General features: G+C 38.8%; 1 protein-coding gene across 1 annotated transcript; it reads right to left on the minus strand.

The window, feature by feature from the left end:
* Positions 1–7: 7 nt before the first annotated feature.
* Positions 8–19169, minus strand: tet2 (tet methylcytosine dioxygenase 2). Its single transcript, XM_088341883.1, has 10 exons — positions 18792–19169; positions 6445–9233; positions 6285–6375; positions 6109–6202; positions 5814–6022; positions 5253–5403; positions 5051–5140; positions 4416–4553; positions 3922–4276; positions 8–3821 (listed from the first exon to the last, which is right to left on the minus strand). The coding sequence occupies exons 2-10, from the start codon at positions 9188–9190 to the stop codon at positions 2476–2478; spliced, it is 5220 nt and encodes a 1739-aa protein (XP_088198009.1). The 5' UTR covers positions 9191–9233; positions 18792–19169; the 3' UTR covers positions 8–2475.
* Positions 19170–19885: the final 716 nt, after the last annotated feature.

The following is a 19885-nucleotide window of genomic DNA, read 5'->3' on the forward strand; positions in this document are numbered from 1 at the left end:
ACAAACATTTGAAAATGGAGGTGTATTTATAATGTTAAAGGTGATATGTTTATACAAGTCAAATATCTTAAAATAAATATAAATTTATTGGAGGAAAACAACACCCACACCTTGGCAATATCAGCAATGAGATAAGAACAACTTTGAAATAAATTGCTTTTACAATACTTACAATTGAATCCAAGTTTTCTTTTTAGCATACTTGGGGGTGGGGGGACACGGTAAATTTTGAGAAACAAAACTGAAAACAACAAGTGACTTTTAGTGTCTGCTTGGAAAGAATGATGACCTAGCAGTTGTTTGAGCCTAATACATGCAGTACTCATGTTATATCCAGCAAAGCATTCAAGTAATGTTGACTCATAGCTTCAAGTATGGCTCTGCTCATTTTATTTTCTGTAACCCGCTGAATCTCATAAATCTCACCACAACCTGCTACTGTCGCTGGGCTCTGTACAATGAACACAAAAGTATTGTGGATTTTACAGAATTAAAAATATAAATTCCAATGTTTTTTCTGCTAACAATAAACATGTTGAAAGTGAGTACTATATACAAAAGTCTTTTGATTTTACGAAATGTTATTATTTTCGGGTCACTTTGCTTTGACAAGAAATGATGTCAACATCAAGTTTAAAACAAAATCATTGATATTCACTGTACAACGTGACAAACCCATTTACACCCTGTTTAAATAAAACACTTTGTACTTTATTAGATATATTTTTTTCCTAAAATTAAAAAAAAGAAGTGCTTTCAGAAATCCAATTTGTATTGAGTGGGTGAATTGTGACTATAATAATACAATTGTTTAATTATATACCACATTAATTAAAAAATGAAGAAGAAAAATCATACAATTGCTGAGTGGTTATAAATAAATTGAACTGTACACAGGCAAAGAGACGATACGGTTTGTCTTGGTCTTGCCTTGTATCGTAAGCAAAAAAATTGCCCTTAATTTATTTAATATCATACTTTCCCTTTAGTCAAATCAGTGCATATACGTTGTGTTCATTTGAGGGCAAAATAACCCACAGTGCTACTCTAACAAGAAATTGCAGGAAAGGATTTACATATATTTTTTATCCTCTAAAAATTGGCTTGAAATTATATATATAAAAAAAATGGAACGGGACACAAAACGCAATGGCACGTCCCTGACTTAGCAAAGACAAGTAAATGCAAGTAATAATATACATTTTCATTTTGAATGTCCCTGATTTTACAGTAACATTAAAAATTGAAGTTTTCTTGCAGGTAGATACGAAAGTAAGAACGTTTCCGCCTTTTAGGTGGCATGCAGTTAAACTGTGAGCAAAACCAACTGAACAAGGAACTATGATTTTTTTTTTCCTATTGCCAAACTGGTTCTGAGGTATATGACTGGTCTGTACTGTACATTATTTAACGGCCCTCTTTTTACTCACATGTTTTAACAGGTTCTATAGCACCCTATGAAACAAGATCCATTGGAACACCAAACATAAACATTAAATCCGGCTTTGCGCATTCTTTACAACAAACACAAATCATAACAGAAATTCCAAAAAGGGAATTTAAATTACTGTACACATCTCACCTGTTTATCTTACAGTTAGATTACAATATTGAAAGAATTAAACCCTCAGCAAGCCAGCTGCCCTCTGAAAGTGACACCAAGCTTACCCTGTCTCATGCTCCTCAGTTCATTAAAAAAACACATCAAATAAGCACCACAGACGTAAAACTACACTTATTTTTCACAATTTCAATCGGTTTAGTGAACCTTCTGAAAGAAACATTGAACTGGAAAACCTCAGACAAAAGCTCTCCCCTCAAAATGTTAAAAATGCACCATTTGAATGGCTCAATATAAAGAATAAATGTAGCAGAAGAAGCACCAACTAGAGTGTTCTGAGGAATCTTCCAGAATAAAAAATGTTGTTTTTGGATGTTTGGTAATTCATTTCTAACATTTGTTACATGTAAATGCTCACGCTTGCATTTAAAAATCAGGAAGTGCTCAAGACACTGTTCACAAAACCTTTTGAAACTATTGATTTCAAATATATCCCATTTCTCGTTTAAAAAAATCATTTAAAATATCAATTATGGTATCAACAAATTAAAAAAGAAAACATACTTAGCACCTTGAAGTTGTCATTTTCTCAAATTTTGGCATTCTATGCCTTACTGAATTATATAATATAATATACCCACAAAAATTTCTGGTCAAAACAAAAACAAATACAAAAAAACTACCTACAAAAGGTAGGTCTGTGTGTAAAACTGAGAGCACCAGATGTTTTTGACAGTGTGTATGTTGCAAAAGTTGCAAAACAAAAATAAATATATCCATAGCAGGGTGAACAAGTAAAGCTCAGTTATTAAAAATGTAAAACACCTGAAGAGGTTTGGAGTGTTCATATGAGGCCAGTGCTGCAGTTGGTCATAGCATAAATAAAGCACCTTCATATTATTTTTGAGGATAAGTTAAGTAAAACGACTGTAGGGTCCTGTGACCTTGGTGAAGGCATAAGGAGCAGTACTGACGTAAGTGTTGGTTGTGCACGTTGAGTACCCTTCAAAGAGTGCCTTTATAAAACGCTTATAAGGAGGCTCCCCTAAAGGTTCTGATGGCTCTGGATGCTCACGTTTTGTCCCCCTCTTGTTACCCTTGCTTGGTGTGCCCTCACCACCATTTCTCTCTGCATCTTCCTCCTTTTCTCGGGCCTTTTCTGCCATCTTTGCTTCCCACATAGCCAGACCATGCTTAGCCTCGTTCAAATTTTTGTGCTGGTAAAAGACCAAGGAAATTCGTGTTGGGTGTTGCCTGTCTGGATTTTTAAGAGGTGTTGTGGCATGGAGCTCCCGTTTAGCGCATTCAATGAGGACTGAGCCGTGGCTCGGTGCCACTGCCACTCCGCCAATTTCTTTGTCCAAGAAGTTGTGCTCATTGTCTGACCATATTTCTGGCTTTGGTGGCGTCGGTGGTCTCGGCAGGACTCCGGGTTCTTGTTTAATCCCAGTCACTGTGGGTCCACCATTGAGCTGACTAAATCCTGTCTGTGTCTCCAGGTTCAAACACCCTCCACTTAACTGAGCACCAAGCATATTTGTGTTCGCAATACCCATTTCTTGCTTAATTTGCATATGGAATGGTTGTTGGCCTGGAGGAAACATTTGAGGACTACCAAAGTAGGGATTTGGGGGTCTTCCTAACTGATGCCCATTGGCCCCAGCATGATATTCTCGAAGTCTTTGAGCAGACTGTGTTCTTGAAAGGGGATCCATAAAATGAGGGTCTGCAACACTATTAGGAGTAGACGGGCCGAAAGCTCTGATGGGATGAACTGACCTCATGTTGCATGCATTGTAGCCATTGACTTGTAAACCATGATCAGCATAATTTGGTGGATAATTGAGCTCATAATGCTGATTTGCTGCATACTGCTGCTCAGAATACAACACTTGCCGCTGTTGTTGATACATATCCATTGGCTTTTGGTTTGTAGCATAGTATGGATGGTAGTTATCAAGTGGCATGCCACCGTTACATTGATAAACAGGATATGAATGCTTAGATCCATCAATGAACGAGTTGGGTCCATGGACCGGGGATGGGTAAGGGCTTTCTGGTTTTGAAGGTTGATGATGAAACATGCCTCCTGGCTTTGAAGTGCTTGGAAAAGATCCTGGGTGGCCAGGAAACCTGGGATAATTGGCAGCAGTTGTTGGACCTGGCAAAGAGGTAAGATTGTTTTCGTGCTGCAATTGCAGAGAGTGAGCTCCAAGTGACACCGGTGGTTGATCTGGATGTCGAGGAGCTCCAATAGCACCTGGAATGAACAGCAAGCATAAGTAAATGTCATCAAATAATACAATTCTGTTATGTGGAACAAGGCTAGTTGATAATTACCAAACTTAAAAGAGTTTTACCTTGCACAGGTGTGCTAAGAGTGTTGTTTACTCCAGTTCCCATTTTTGTCTTAGACGGGGTAACTTTCTCAGCCTTGTCATGAGAACTGTCTAACATGGTGTTTTTGTTAGCTGCTGCTTTCCTAGCATCCAGCTTTTTTTGGCGACATGACTTGGCAGGCTCTGCAAGCATGCGCACCTGGCGGCGGAAGGCACTGAGGGCTTGGATAGCACCTGATTTGATTTTTTCCTGCTGACCCTCCTCGCTACCATATTCATCTGTGTTGGCAACTTTATACAGTGGCAGTACGTGGAGCTGCTCATCCTCGGGTATCTTTCCAATCTCTCTGTTGTCTTCTCTTGTTAAGGTGCATACCTGGAAAAACAGTTATGATGGTAGCAATAAGTGTATTTGATCTCAAACAGATAGTTTTAGCACATCAATGTTTGGAGTTTAAGATATTCTGATTTTCTGTTTTAATTTCAGCAAACACTGGCAGGTATATTTATCTTACCACCGTACTGCCCCCTTGCATGTTGTGGACGTCTCTGTGAGCATGAGCGCAGAAGTCCAGACAAGCTGTGACCCCAGAGAATGGACGCCCTTCTTTATACCCCAGACGGCAATCTGGCGCTCTTTGTTCATGTTCCACCTGTTTTCGGAAATTTATAATTTTATCTTTTGGGAAGCATTGTATATTTTGAATCATAAGAACAAGCAATATGCATTTTTCTGACGCTTGAGATCATTATTTTAAGGTTGGTTTCTTATGGTTAGTGGCTAGTTTCAAGCAATGTCAAGAGCTTGTTTGTTTACAGGTACTGTACATTCCTTGGTGTCAAAATAATCCAACAAATAAAGACATTACCATTGGCCTTTGTTTATTAAGTTGGACAGTAAACCTACAATCCCATTACTAGGTAAAGTTTATTTTTTAAGTATTAAAGGACTCCCATCTTTTTCTGTCTGCTAAAAATAAATGTTGAACTTGATCATAACGTAGAACAGGTCTGTTATGTTAGGTACAGTTTGCATTCAGAAACGCAAACCACTGTTAAGTACATTAAAACATTTGTTTTCATCCACTGTTAGATGTCTGGCCCAATATTTGTTTGTTTAAAAGTGTTATAGATGGGGGTATGTTCTCACCTGGTTTCCATAAGCTTCAGGTGCCATATTTTTATATAAGGGACCCAGTAATGTGGCCAGACGTTGTAGATTTTGTTCCAGTTTCTCTTCCTAAAAGAAAATTATTGCTATTGTTAAATTAACAGTATAAAATGAAATACATTTTTAAATACATGACTAAATTGTGACTTAGCAATATGTGAACATGTCAGAAAAAGAGTACCTCTCTGACATCATCTCCTTGCAGTTTAAATTTTCTTGGAATTTTACTCCTTGCAAATTTGCAGCCGTTGTAATACATGCTCCATGAGCATCCAAAGGAAAATGATGCTCCGCATGCATCTGGTTGTAATCCCTGACACGCACAGGTCCTCCTGAAACAAAACAAGTTTTTTTAGGGGGGAACATGTTGGCTATACAGTAATGTTTTTTTCCCCTGGTGTTTAAGCTAAGCACTGAATGACAAATATGAGTCTGTTTGGAAAGTCAATGTCCCTACGGTCATCATCTCCTCGTTATGATTTTTTTCAGTTTTTATTAAGAGGGATATTAATTCCATTATTATATGTCTTTCTGCGCTTTACAGTTTCTGTGATGCTCTTACTGGTGGTCTATCACAGAACATAACTGCAGTGTTGCAACATTGCTCTGTGGAAAATTCTTCCTTCGCCGGCTGTTTGAAAAGCTTTACGGCAATCCGTTTACTCGAAAGTAAAATTCAATTTAGATCAGCGAGATGTGGGGCCTCCCTGAAATGATCTTTTGTGACCTTGTTTTCACTCACTCTTCATTGAGGGCACATCGTCTTTGGGTGAGAGCTCCATGCTTTGTGAGAGTTTCACTGAGCTCGAGGTAGAGTTTGTCAGCTAGGCTGGTTTGGATGCCCTCCCAGACCAGGATTGCCACGATTACACAGGCTGTCTCACATTTGTGTCCAGTGCGTTCTCGAACCAGCACCAGTAACTTCTCGTCAACACTGGCTCGGCGAATCACCTGAATCGTCAACATTGATTTTTTTTTTGTTTTTGTACAAGTTTCAAAGGATTCCATTTTCTGCTGAACCCAAACATATTTCCTACCCATTTTGCTATAGGACATCCTTGTGTGCTTTTTCCCTCCTTGCCGGTGTACACCACTTTCTCGATCCTGATGGCTCCTCCATTTAAACCAGACCTTCGAATAGAAGATGTGAAAGATAAAGTGCTCATTCCGTATTACTTTGATGACACAAAACATCACATCGCAAACGTGTTACCTTTTCTCCATCTCCTCCCGTATACGAGCAACCGTGGGTGCTGATCCCAGATGAATATAGTATGGGCCCTCATCTTTCTCGCAGATTTGTTCTAAATAAAGGGACATTTCAATAGTCATATAAACCACTTCAGTAATGTAATCAGCATCAGGTGACCTACCAACGCAGTGGCAGGATGCAATGTCATATTGCGTTTTGATCGGTGTATCAAGTAGACTTTTTATTGGTGTATTCAAAAGCTTCATTGGGGAGTCCAAAAATCTCTGTAGGAGTTGTTCTTTTTTGGGCGTGGATTCAGGCGTTCTTTTTAAAGCCGGGACAGGGACTCTAGGTGCTTCCACTGTACACATGTCAGTGTTGGTTGATAGGATGGTGACAGGACCAGACGATTCCACCTTGACTTTATTTGAATTGATGACGAAAGATTTCTTTTCAAACACAGGAGACAGCTGGTACTGTTTTAGACTTTGCTCCATGGAGGCGAGGATATTGTTCTGCTTCATATTCTCACACACAGACTGTTGATTCTCCTGCTTGATTTGCAATCCACCCATTTGCTGCTTAGAGAGAGGAAAATCCAGTCCAGATCTGTTTTCAGGTTTTATATTAGTCAGCCCATATTTGCTATCATTCGTGTTTTGTATAGAATTTGGAGTGCCATGTCTCTCCTGCCTTTGTAATAGATGCATTCGCAGAGCTTCGTGCTTCTGAAAGTCGCTGTGGGGATCTGGCGATCCCAGATGAGTTCCCCTTTGGATCTGTGAACATGATTTTGTCTGGTGTTCGGTTTTCGGATGCATATGCATTGATATTTGCTGTTTTTTTGCATCTTGTGGCAAGTAAGGTTGTGATTGTTTCGTATTCTGAGAGTGGTCCTCATTATTGGACGGGTGGCAGTTTTTTGGTTGTTGAATTTGAAGGGGCCTGGAATCGGAGTTGCCTGAGTGAGGGGAAAATGATCTTTGATGTTGCATATGAACGTCCATTATATTTTTGTAGCACAAGTTACTGTTGGGCTGTGCAGGGTTGCTTCTGTGTTGCTGGTTAAGTTGAACTTGGCTTGGCTGTGGCTGACTATGAGGTCTGTAAATGGGAGACTTAAGTTGTTGTTCTTCAAACTGCGGCGGGTGGGAGAGTGGGCGTGGAAGATTGCAGTGCTGCTGTTGCTGTGGTGTGAAAAAATCAGGCATCAAGTTATCCTGAAGTTCAGGGTTGTCATGTAAGTGCTTGGACAGTGTGGGGTTTTGATCAGGTCCCCCGAGCTGTTGTTCGTGCTTTGTATGGGGTAAATGCTGTTGCATTGAATTTGGTCTAGAATTTGATTGCAGCCACTCCAAATGATTGAGGCGAGGGGCCGAAGCTCCATGTTGTTGGCCTAAGAGACTACTTGGTTGCTCTGGTATGCTGTTAGACCCACGCATGTTTTCTTTAATCAGTCCAGGCGAGTTAAACTTTTTTACGTGACTTGCCTCTAAAATCTGATGGAAAACCTGCAGACTACGTCTGTGATGGTCTGACAGAGCTTTTGCTGATAAGCCCCCCTTTTCCTCCTCTGTCTTGGCTGACATCCCACTTATATGTTGCTTTGAATCGTTCTGTTGCATCCAGCTTTCTTGTTGGAGAGCTGAAGACCTGTTACCTGTCTGTTGAGTTGTGCTATCTAGACGGATGTCTAATCTAGCTGCAGGGATTTGCTGCTGTGGATTTAGTCCCTTAATGGCTATACTGTTGCTGCCATGCATGTTTCCAAAATTGTGTTGGAATTTTTGTGACTCAATGTCAAACTGATGGTCATGACCGGACCCAGTTTTCCCATGCATGTTCTGTATTGTAGAGTTGGATGATAAAACATATTCCTGTAATAAAGCATCAGTTGTCTGCAGGGAATTCGGCTCATTGAAATCACTTGGATTAAAATTCTGGTTGCCATTCTCATAAATTTGTTGAGATTTTGTGCCATTGGGATATGTTTGTGAGCCATTTTTATGTTGGAAAGAGCGAGCAATATTTAATGATTGGACCGTTCCAGGGAGCTGATCCAGAGCTCTTTCATTACCAGAGCAAGATGATTGTATCTGTTGTTGTGGTTGCTTTTTCTGATTGTAATCTGTGTCATGGTTGTTTGAGTATCCGTTTACCATATAGTTTACAGAGTTTAAATTTCTGATTTCCTCTTCAGTGTCAGATGGCTCGGTCTGCCGTTGTGACAATTTGACCCTTTGGGAAGAATTTGAGAAATCTGATGTCAAACTGGATGGCATACAATTTTCACCAGGTTGCTTATTAGTCAACGAACCATTCATAGCATCTTGTATCCCAGACCTCTGAGGTGCAATTGATACCTGGTCAGGACAATATTGAGACAACGTTTTCTCTAGTAGATCACCTGGTGTTTTATCTATTGTAGATGGGTTGAGCACAGCACCATTAATTGAAAGATGTTTACTCCGTGACAAAGCAAAAAGATCTCCATTAGGAATTGTGCAATTACTCTTTCCTAATTGTATCCCAACCTGTGCAGTGCACTTAAATTCTGTATTTTCGGTCAATTCAGAGTTTTCTGAATCTACTTTCAATTTCTTTTGGTGGTTGGCCATGAATCCATGTTCACCAAGTACATGATTGAAATTTCCATTCGTCAACTCTCCATTTATCATAAAGGGTCCCTGATTCACCAGCTCCTGTCCTAATCCAGGGTCACCGCAAATTTCATTTTGCCTCTTTATAGAGCTGGCCTCTTTGCTGGGTTTGTAATTGTTCCAGTTGCTGTCACTAGAAATTTGAGGAGGATCTCCATCTGAGAAGGTCCCTGAATTCTGGAGTTTGTAAGAGATGTTGCAGGATGTGGGTATTGTTTTCAATGTCAAACTTTTTTCTGCCTCATGTCTGTTCTGGTCTGTTTCCATCTGGCCTGCTTAGAGTCCATTCACAGGCTGTGCTCTCTGCGTCCTGCAAAACAAAGTGGACAATAAACATCAACAAATTGGGCATCACTTTCTTTCTCAGCTGGCTTCCCACAAAATTATTCATGTCACGATCAAATGGATTAACATTAATAATGACCAAATTAGTTGACAAAAATGTTTGCTTTTCTGACTATGGTCTGACATTACAGAAATTGTATTTAATTTCCTAGTATCTAAAACTTGTAACTGTGTCAAAAACACTTCTTACAGAGAGTTAAGAGGGTTAATGTTTTAACTTTTTTTTAGTATCTGACACAAAATGCACTTATGCTGCACACACCTGTTTCTGTGTGGTGAAAATAGTTTATCACATTTTATTGCATATACAACCCATCTAAAATTGAGATGAATTGAGATTTATATTCCTCGAGCAGATAATCGGTTTAAAACATGTCTAAATATAAGTGTATGAAAAGGTATACATTGATAATAAAAGGAAGATGTTTTTCAATTTCACGCAATTGAACCAGCATCCTTTGGGTTTTGAAAAAAAAATCCTTAAAATAATAATTTGTTATAAAAACTCGCTTTATTTGCCATAATAATAATAATGTTATTTTGAAAATTTGCCAGAATATTGTTTTTTTATTACTCATATGATATTAAGAATGTTGTTAACATTGTGTAATAAAATTAATGTAAGTTTAATAGTGTGCTTTGGAGTATGATAAGTATTTCAACAAACGGATTTCTAATATCAAGTAACTAAATGACCATTTCTCCCTGACCAAGCTTGTTTTAATCTGTAGCTCTGTGAATCAGCGACTAAGTCAAATGGTTAACACTGTGCTTCTATGAGTGCAGCTCCATTCCCTGGGATCTATCCAGGATTTACAAATAACCAAGCGGAGCCAAGCAGCTTGTCACAGTTGGATACACCCACTCTGCAAAAAAAAAATAATCTTTGTGAACCTAGGACAAAGGCAGAGATCCCAGCTGAATATAGGCCTGTATGCACACATGCTTACAACTGCATGCAACGGAAAGGCACACAAAATGTCCCACATTAACTGTTATTATTTAAAGAAATTGTAATTTAGTGATTCTTGGACACCGTCTCCTATATGTGTCCAGTAAAGTTTTACCTTATTCGTTGTTGTATTTAAATTTGTTTTTCAGTGAGAGGGACATGTTATTTTGTTATTTTGTCTTTCTACCACAAACATTTTTTCAACGAGGAACATATTCACACAATTAAGTTTCTTATGGTCCAACTTATATGGTGCTATTTGTCAATAGAATGCAGCGGCATACAATTACACATCAGACTGCTCCCCACAATTTGCCATGCTCCCTCTCTTTTTCAGATGGTCACAGAGCCCGTTTAGACACGTCTTTTAAGTGCGGTGTCGTTTTCTCAGGTAGTTAGTGCTGTGCTTTGAAAATAATCTTTCATTCTAAACTAAGATGCATTGCTCTGAACCCACAATATCTATTGACTGCAGAAAGGGCCAATGAAATACGAATCTGAAGTTGATGCCATCTATTTGCTCAGAGTTGAGGGTCATAAGTGACATTCACGCCTCACAACAGCTGCTAGGACTAGTTCTTATCATTCAGGTGGAAACCTTGGCAACATAGCTACAGATCACCCTATTAAAGAAAATACTAGGCAATACTAAGTGTAATAAATCAAATAATTTCCAAATGTCCCTGCTATTTTTTTTCTTCCGGGATCCATATATAATTGCTGAAGAATTTCCCACGCTTCCTTTAAGGAAATTCTTCATTGTGCCAGCCCATCAGGGACAATAGTTGATGCTCAGTTTTGTTGAGTACAATTTTGTCTCTTGTGCCAGTAAAATCTCATCCTTCGCTATCCCAATTTCACCTGGGTCAGATTATTTGTGTCTAGAGTCTTTTGAATCCACCCTCTAAATATAAAGATAGACTCTGCAAACCACTCAACCTATGACAACATTTGCACAACTTGGCATTCCAACAGACTATGCAAACTTTTATCTCTACTCCTCTCCCCCTTTTTGCTTTTACATTTTCCCCACTTAGCCCATAGCAAGTTGCAGCTAAAGCTGCTACTTGTCCCTCGAAGCCAATAGTGCCTGCAAACATTATTCATGTTTTTAAAAAACATTTTTCTTTTAGTCCTGGAGGTGATTGGGTGTAAGATTAATAGCGCAGAATACATTTTAGACACTCAGTTTCCAAACGTTACATACCAAGGTCCACCTAGAAAAACGCTAGTCTCTCATTACCATCACCTATAATAGTGCCGATAGTGTACGCAGGTGTACGCCAACATCTTTTTTTTTTTTATCACAGCCACTGTAGCATGATGTAATTAAAAAAAAATAGAATTGGGTTGAAATCAATCAAATAGATCAAATCCAAACGTGTTTCTCCCTTTTTATTATAAAACAAACCTAAAAACCATCCATTACAACGTAAATGAATATGTGTTTTTGTTTCAGAATGTTCAGGTTGAAGGATTCCTCTAGCAACTCTTTTACACAGTTAAAGAGGACAAAAAGCCCTGGTGTGTTGAACTTCATGACTAGTAACTTCTTTTTGGAGTCGAATATGTCACAGTTCATTGTGGTTAAGTAGTAGTCAAGTGATACTGTAAACAAACGTGTCACTAAAGCTTAATTTAAAGTTGCGACATGAGGTGGCAGTCACCACTACAAAAGTGGTTACCTGCGGAATGCACCTTCATATGCTAGCGTGCTTTAACAAAAAAGTTTAATATAACGAAACAGCTCTTTGGGATGCTGTTCTTAATCACTAGAGGGAGCCCTTTTAGCTTTATTGTCACTTGTACCACCCTTAAAGGATGACTGATATTCGATGTGGAAAATAATCAGCTGTTGGTACTTAGGCTAGACTAGCGAACAGGAACCTTTTTGACTTACAGAGCCATGGAAGCAAAAAAAAATGGAGATTTTTTTTTCATTTTGGAGAGGAAGCCATACTGTAAATTTTAAGACAAAATTCAACAAAACTGCCAAACCTGCTCTTCAGACTAAAGATAGATAGATAAACAGATACTTTATTCATCCCCGCAGGGAAATTCACAAAAGCTAATTCTTCATTGCATTTTATTTCACTCTGTGACGTTTGAAGATTTGATGACAGTTCTTTTGTAAAATGTCACTAAATATTGCAAACAAAAAGGATACCGACACATTTGATGGCGCTGGGCGAAAGAGAGAGCAGAGTGTGTGCGCTATGTGTGGATACCTCTGCCCATCCCTGCTCACCCAATGAAATTGTTTTGGGTGCTTGGCTGGTGTTTTCGGGTGTTTACAGTTCTGTGGGTTTTCATCATGAAGTGTCTCAATAGTGAACATATATTGTTTAATGAGCTTCCATATACAAGATTCCATCGAGACTTGGGTCTGTTGGTGTAACACCGGGGCTGTAAACGGGTTGAAACTGCCTTATCTATCCTCGGATAACACATTTCCTTTCTAGTATTGCAATAGCTTGTCCTACCTAAAATTAGAGTGACTTTAGAGAGTTGCAATTGTTTTTTTATCTCTCAGTCAGATGTACTCAAGAAAAGAGCCATTGCTGGCCCATGAGTCTTAGGTTCCGACCGCTGGGCTAGACTCTTAACAATTTTCATCCCAAAACACAGGCGTCAGTTGCGCTGATGTGCCCCTACTTTCGGTCAACTGGATGGCATGCATGTTAGACAGATGTTCAAGCGTGTTCTACATTGTAACAATTTACTTGTCCACGCCCCCTCACACTTGTGATTCTCATCACATGGTACACTGTCACAATGTTTCCAAATGTCCCTCACATGATCACTGATACTATTGGTATAAACACATTACCCATCCACAAATGTTAAGAAGATAAAAGGCTCCTGTGTTTTCTATATCCTCTTAAATCTGGCAAAAAGTTTAATTCTGAGGGATTCATTGAAAAATAATTAACCTTACCATAACACTACGTATATTAAGTCAATTTCTTTGTATGTTTATCATTCATTTCCAGTATATCTGATATGTATAAGTTTCGAAATATGCCACTTCTTTTTCTTTAAAAGACATTTACCAGGGGGCAATTTTGCCCTTGCATGCTGCTTGCTAGACCTTCTCTTCTTTGCAAGTAATTTCATAGTTCGAACTTATTTAGCCAAATAAGCGTGGTTTTAAATGAAACTAAAATGCTTTTGATTTATTTATGTATTTTGTTTTGGGATAGGGATTACTAAAGTTGTGCTAACCTCACTGCTCTGAAAATATAAGGGCCACTTTTTCAGTATGGAACAGTCAACAGTTTGATATTCTAACCTACTTAAGCATGATGCAAGAATGCCTGCAATAGTTAGAAGGAACCTAAATTATGCATTCTGTTCACTACCAAGTCAGGTCTGGATCCAATTGGATATGTTTACATATATGTTGTGCAATCTTAATGTCCGACGTCCTAACAGATGCTCTAACTTGGTTTTCTTCTAAAACTACAAAACACATTGTCATCAGGCTAATCTATTAAATGTATCAGAGAAACTTGTCCGTGTATAATTTAGGTCCCTGTAGAACTTCCTCCTTCTTCATACTCTCATTGCTGTTCTTTATGTTAATGCAGAACAGATGTAACTGCCTTGGCAGGGAGATTCCTCTTTTGCTGTTGTCCCGCAGCCTTGTGAGTAATTGCAATCATGTGTGGGTTTTTTTTCACCTTTTTTAGTGTCTTTATTTTTACTTTACTCGTTATCTGGGATATTTTTATATACGTATATATCTTTTAATAATTAACTCCCCATAATTACATATTTTTTCCCCTCTACTGTTTGTTTTTCATCCAAAGTCAGGTCAAGTAATTTACTGAAGAGTTAAGTGATGGGCATGCCAAATAATTCTTTAAATATATGAAAACGGTTATTTGCATACCAAAAACCAAATTTAATAGATCCAACAATACCAGCTATACATGTGTTCATTAAGAAAACACAATAATCATAGGCTTTGTGAATCTGCAGTAGCGTTTCCATATGATTCTGCAAATGTAAACTGTAGATGTTTTCCTATTGAAACAAAAAATGTATGGAATTGAAAACTTATTGAATTGTTGAAACGTTTTTAAGGAATGGACACGAGCGGTTTTATTATCTCTAAGGGGTGAGGTTGAACTCCTTGAACCAACCGGCTGAACTGGTTGAACTAGTAACAGTCCAAGTTTTGTTTTTTCGTTTTTTGAATAAATTGAATATTTTAATTATCAGTGGGAAATAAAACTATCCAAGTTACAAGAAATTGTAATGCAAAAGGATGTTATTTCCTCAGTTTTAGACGGTGAGGTTTTAAAGGTTTTTTAAGACTGCAAATACTACTGTCTGTAAAGATTTTACCTACTTGAAACAATAGATACCAATAAAGCGCTTTACAAGAAACTGCTTTGTATGCCAAGTCTTTCCATATTTTGTTTGCCTTATAACTCTTTTCCAGAGTTAGCTTTTGACAGTAAACAGCAAGTTGAACCTTAACATAGATCTATCAAGTTTATCATTGATACACTATCTTGTTTACCAGAAGAAAATGGAACAGACACTTAAGAATATGACATTTGTCATGCAAAGCATACAAATCCTTTTGCTCTCTCTTAAAGCCTTATCACATGGAAAACGATTCGGACTGCCTACAAACACTGGCAGGCCCCCCTAACTACCCCAAACCCCTCGCAAAGCTGCATGTCTCCTTCCATGCTGTTCGTTTTCTCTCTCTCCGACCCCTTTGTCTGTGCAGCAGTCAATATATCTGACTTACTTGATGAACTGCGCACGGAGAAAAGTTAATTTATTTCAGGCTGCGTGGTAGTCATGGTTACCATCTTACGAGCGCTCCAAAGACCATCTGGTCTGAACATTATCCTGGTGCTCCTAACTACAGGATATACTGTTTTTGCTGTGATGTACACAACTTATTCATGAGATATCACTGACAGTGCCACAATACACCTGAAATTACATTCATGATTATTGAAAGCTGAAAATTATCATTTGTATAGCTGCTGATAGAAATTGTAGGCACTGCTTTTTGAAAACGGCAAAAGATTTAAATAGGACGTGATCTAGAACGGCATCTTAGTTTATTACAAGTTTCTCCATTTGGCCTTCGTTTTAAGTGTTTTGAAACACTCATCAGTGTTTTATAAAACATTTCCTTGTGTTTGCAATTAAACCATCTTTAATATAAACAGAAAATAATCATGACTAGTAGAGGCAAATGAAATGTTTATTAAAAGAAACATAGAATACAACATAAGACCTCTTTCTATGTGGACCCAATAGTTTGTCTATTAGATTTTTTTTGTCTGAGTTCATGCATAAAAACCCTGATCTATTCTTAAAGTACAACAAGTACATGTAACAATAATGAAGTTGAATGAATGTTAACATGAGCAAAACATTTGTCCAGCAGAATTTATACACACACACACACACACATATATATATATATATATATAAACAACTTAAACATGATATGCAGACTCCAGCTTTTTACAGTCCATTTCAAAAGACCTTTTCGATCAGTTTTACTTGGGAAACCTTATATTGGGCGCAAAGTCCTTGACTTTGACAGAAATAGTTGGTGATGTAATTGGAAGACTTTGGTTTTGATTACTGGTATGCTTCTGAATGTCATTTAGAGCCAGCTGTCTGTTTTGCTTCATATAGACAACAGGGGGGCCAATGGGGGTACTAACCTTAACAATGACTGTTTCTGAAGAGTAGTTCTGCTTATTAGACATTTTAGAAAGGGGCAAACCTCCTATATCTATGCAGTTGTTTAGATAGATAAATTTGAAATTGCTTACCATGAAAATTACCAAGAGTGCAATGAAATTTAAACACCAATATTAACCAATTGAGTCAAGTCAAGTCATGTTGAGAAAATAATTGTGTCTGAATAGTCTATTAAGCAATTATTTCCAAACCTTGTACATGCCCATTTTTTTCCATGTTCACTCAGAAAAGTGGAAGTGCATTTCTGTCTCACATCCAAAACTCCAGATAAACAACCCCGTAATAGCCTTCGAGAAACCTGTTCGCGAATCGTCGGACGTCCGAATACAAGCGAGTAAAGACGGGGTTTAATTTGGGACGCTTACGCAACCTCGTGCTTGTCACGTTACCGAACGATACGATAGTGTTTGTAAACACAGTGGCCATGTGCGTGCGCTCATGTGTAGGGGTTTTTTCCGTTGCTACCCTCGCTGTCTCAAGCTTCGGGCAAATAGGGACATCGATAGGTACTCAGATTCCGGTACGCTCACCCTGGACCGGCCATTCAAACATAACATTAAAACGCACTCCGCAATCTGAACTTCTGTTGTGATAGAGACTGAGGTTTAATTTTTTTCTTTCTATAGTTTACTCAACAATATCCAATTTTCTGCATAATTTAATGTTCTTAATATGTTTATTTTTTTACGGAAATGTAAATGTTGTGTGTCAACCCGGCTCATGTAACTGTAGTACAATTCTAAAGTTGATTACTTTGGTTCTGCAATTGCTATGCTGCTGCTGCTCTCCAATAGCACAGAGAGAAAATCAATAGGAAAAAAAAATCAATACACCACTCTGTACATCGCCATTTAGTTTCAGGAAAACAACAGAGTGTATGCCAGTGAGCAAACTGTGCAGTCTGAAAACCACTAGCCTATCATGGGCCTTGTTGCCCCTTGTTATTTGTGCAACCACCTCTGGGTGGAAATATGATGCGTGGGCTGGACAGAGTGGGGTCAGAGGTGAGGGCTTGGGTATTGTAAGTGGCCAGCATTGTTGTGGCGCGCTATGGCAACTGGACATTCTTTTCTTGAGGTGAAATTGTCTTTTGCCCTGGAAGTGACATAAAGGGGACCGGGAGCCTTGGCGAAGCAGCCATCCACCCGTACAGCTTTATCTGTAGGTGTGGATAGATGAGAGTAGCAATGTGAATGTGATTGATCTACTTGGCCCTTCCCCCACTCGGCCCTTATGGGCTGCCGATTCCTCTTCGAGTGCTGAGGTAACAGAAGCAATGCAGATAGCGATGAAGGTGCAAGATATAGCAATAAAATATTTTAAGTAAATCATCAAATAGTCTTTAAATGCAATATTAATAATCTCTGCTAGAATCCTAAGAAATGCATGGATTTTTGGCACAAATCCAGAGGAACATGTGTTGGTTCCTTGTCTTCAAAAGACTAAAAATATTTCAAAACAAAAATCAACATCAGGTGTAAAATCTACAACACGTTCCCAAGTGTTCTTATTTCAAAAAACAAATGCATATTCAAGATGTTGAATGTAGGAACAAAAATCTGTTTGCATCTTCTTTTTTTTTTTAATCAATTTCAAATATTTATTTAAATCATCATTGTCAAAATTCTAGTAATTTGACTTTTTTTCCCTAATTTCCAGCACTAACATCAGCCAACTAATGACGGTTTGCTAAATTACTTGGTTAAGAGTCCAGTTCAGATTCTTTACCTTGAAGCAAATATGCATTAGCCTATCACCTGAGGCACATTAAAGCAGCATTTCCACTGCTTCAGTAGAATACGCAAGTGCAATACACAAACCCGAGGCTGATCTGTTAGATTCTAATGGGACAGATGTTAATCATTAAGTGGCACTTAGTCAATGCAGAGAAAAATAACAACTAATTAGCTATTTGCTGTTAAGGCCTAACACATCCAAATTGACATGTTCTTGTCACTTTTCAGGACTAACTGTGCTTGTTATGCAAACGTCGTCACGCTGTTATTACTTTGAATAATGCTAATAATTTATATTAAGTCTGCATGTTGTTAGCACTATTAAGAATATACTTTAAAAAACATAATCAGTAGGACAGCAGGATTTAAACGAATGCAATATTAGGATTCAGTTTCTTTAAGTCAAAGCTTTCTGACCTCCCTGGCCTCCACTGCACCCTTGCCACCAAATTTCTCCGTTCTCCCTCCTCTCTTAGGTATTTGCCTTTGTGCGTGCTTGTCATTCAGCAGCAAAAGCAACAAAAGCTGCTTCACAAAGTGCTAAACACTTTTCCAGCATGGACTTTTGCTCTCTTAACCAAAGTCTGCATGCAAATCAGGGCTAAAACATAAAGAGGCAAAAAGACTACTAAGGATACTGGTGCTGAACTAAATTTAACATTAGACTGCAGTAAGATTATTATATCATAATAAAAAAATGTTCTTAGCCGAAACGAGACTGATCTGAATGAGCTGCACTCCCTACGTAACACACATTTAAAAATTAAATGGAATGCCGAAGGGAGAGGCAACGGAAAGCAGCTTGTTCTTATGGAGAAAAAGCCTGCGAAAAGATATCGGTTCAAGGTCTGAGCAGCTCAAAAATAAAAACAGAAATATGTCTCTGGCAGAACAAGAAAGAAAAAATGTCAGCCATGTTGGAATAGCTTTATCTAAAATCCCCTCCTTATTATACATGCGTTGGCTTTTTGCGGGGCACGTTAGCTGTAGCCCTGTTACCCTTGGTCCCCATAGCTTCAAAAATGCATCCAGCATTGAGAAAAAAATGCCCACAAGTAGCACAAGAACCCTCCCAGCAAATCCTCACCTTCTTTCACGTTCCTCCACTTTGTATAAATTCCACCGAACCGTCTGGATCTCCCTTGTAACAAATCCTAAAGGGCAGCCATCTTGCCTCCTTCTGTTCTTCTATGAAACAGACTATCCTCCACATCAATATTCATGCAAACCGGTCTGACGTCTGCTCTCATCATCAGTAGAAGCCGGGGTGTCGCTGTTTGCCGGCCACAGAATCCAAAAGCTGCCGCTAGTTTAAGGCCGTCGAAACGCACCGAGTTGACCCCCCAAAAATGCAGGCTGGTCAGGGGAATATCCTTGTTTTGCCGGCAAACTCAAATAGTCACAAAATCACTTTCCTGCTGAGTCTTTCCCACACAAAGGGACAGGTTTTCTTTCCCCCCCTTGTGCGCCCTCCTCTCTTTTTCTTCTTCCCTCAGCCGCACACAATAGTGAACACTATGATGGCTGCCCTCAAGCAATGGAGTGGATTCAGAGCAGGACTCCACCCCCAACATTTTGTTAAATATTGCACTGGTCTCGACTGTCTAACTGTGGCAGGGTAGGAAGATGTCTCCACCCTCTTTTACTCCGAGGGAGGAAGCCAAGCGGCTTGTTTTTTTCCCTCCGTTTTTGCTCACGGTGTAGTGACTTCCTTCTATTTTCTGTGTTTCAGACGCCGGTTACGCAAGTTTCCCTTTAACAGTGCAACCGTGCTGAATTTTGTGAGAGCAATCTAGTAATATTAATGTTCCAAGCAAAGTTTTGGAAGGGAACCATTTCAACAATGGACTCCACCGTCTTCGTCTTTTTTTGTGCTGTCCGGCTGGTTTCCAATTGAGAGTGTGGCGTGAGGCAACTCAACTTTTTTTTTTACTCTGTATGCTTGCCAAGACCCTCCTCCTGTTGACACTAGCCACGTGGACTTGTAGAAAATAGACAGCGCAGAGAGGGAAAGACCTTGTGGGTGTTTCTAGAGATAGTGCCAGTGCTTCAAAATTAGTGTTAGGTTGACAAAAATGTGCTAGTATTGTTATAGAAGATCCAAGCATTGCCCAAGTACCTGCAAAACAATCACCTGATTGCTATGTACATTACTGCTTTTGGACTCCATCATAATTCGTT

Source organism: Urocampus carinirostris, chromosome 8 (genome assembly GCF_059441175.1).
Source record: "Urocampus carinirostris isolate Australia breed hairy pipefish chromosome 8, RoL_Ucar_1.0, whole genome shotgun sequence".
Taxonomy (NCBI): Eukaryota; Metazoa; Chordata; class Actinopteri; order Syngnathiformes; family Syngnathidae; genus Urocampus; species Urocampus carinirostris.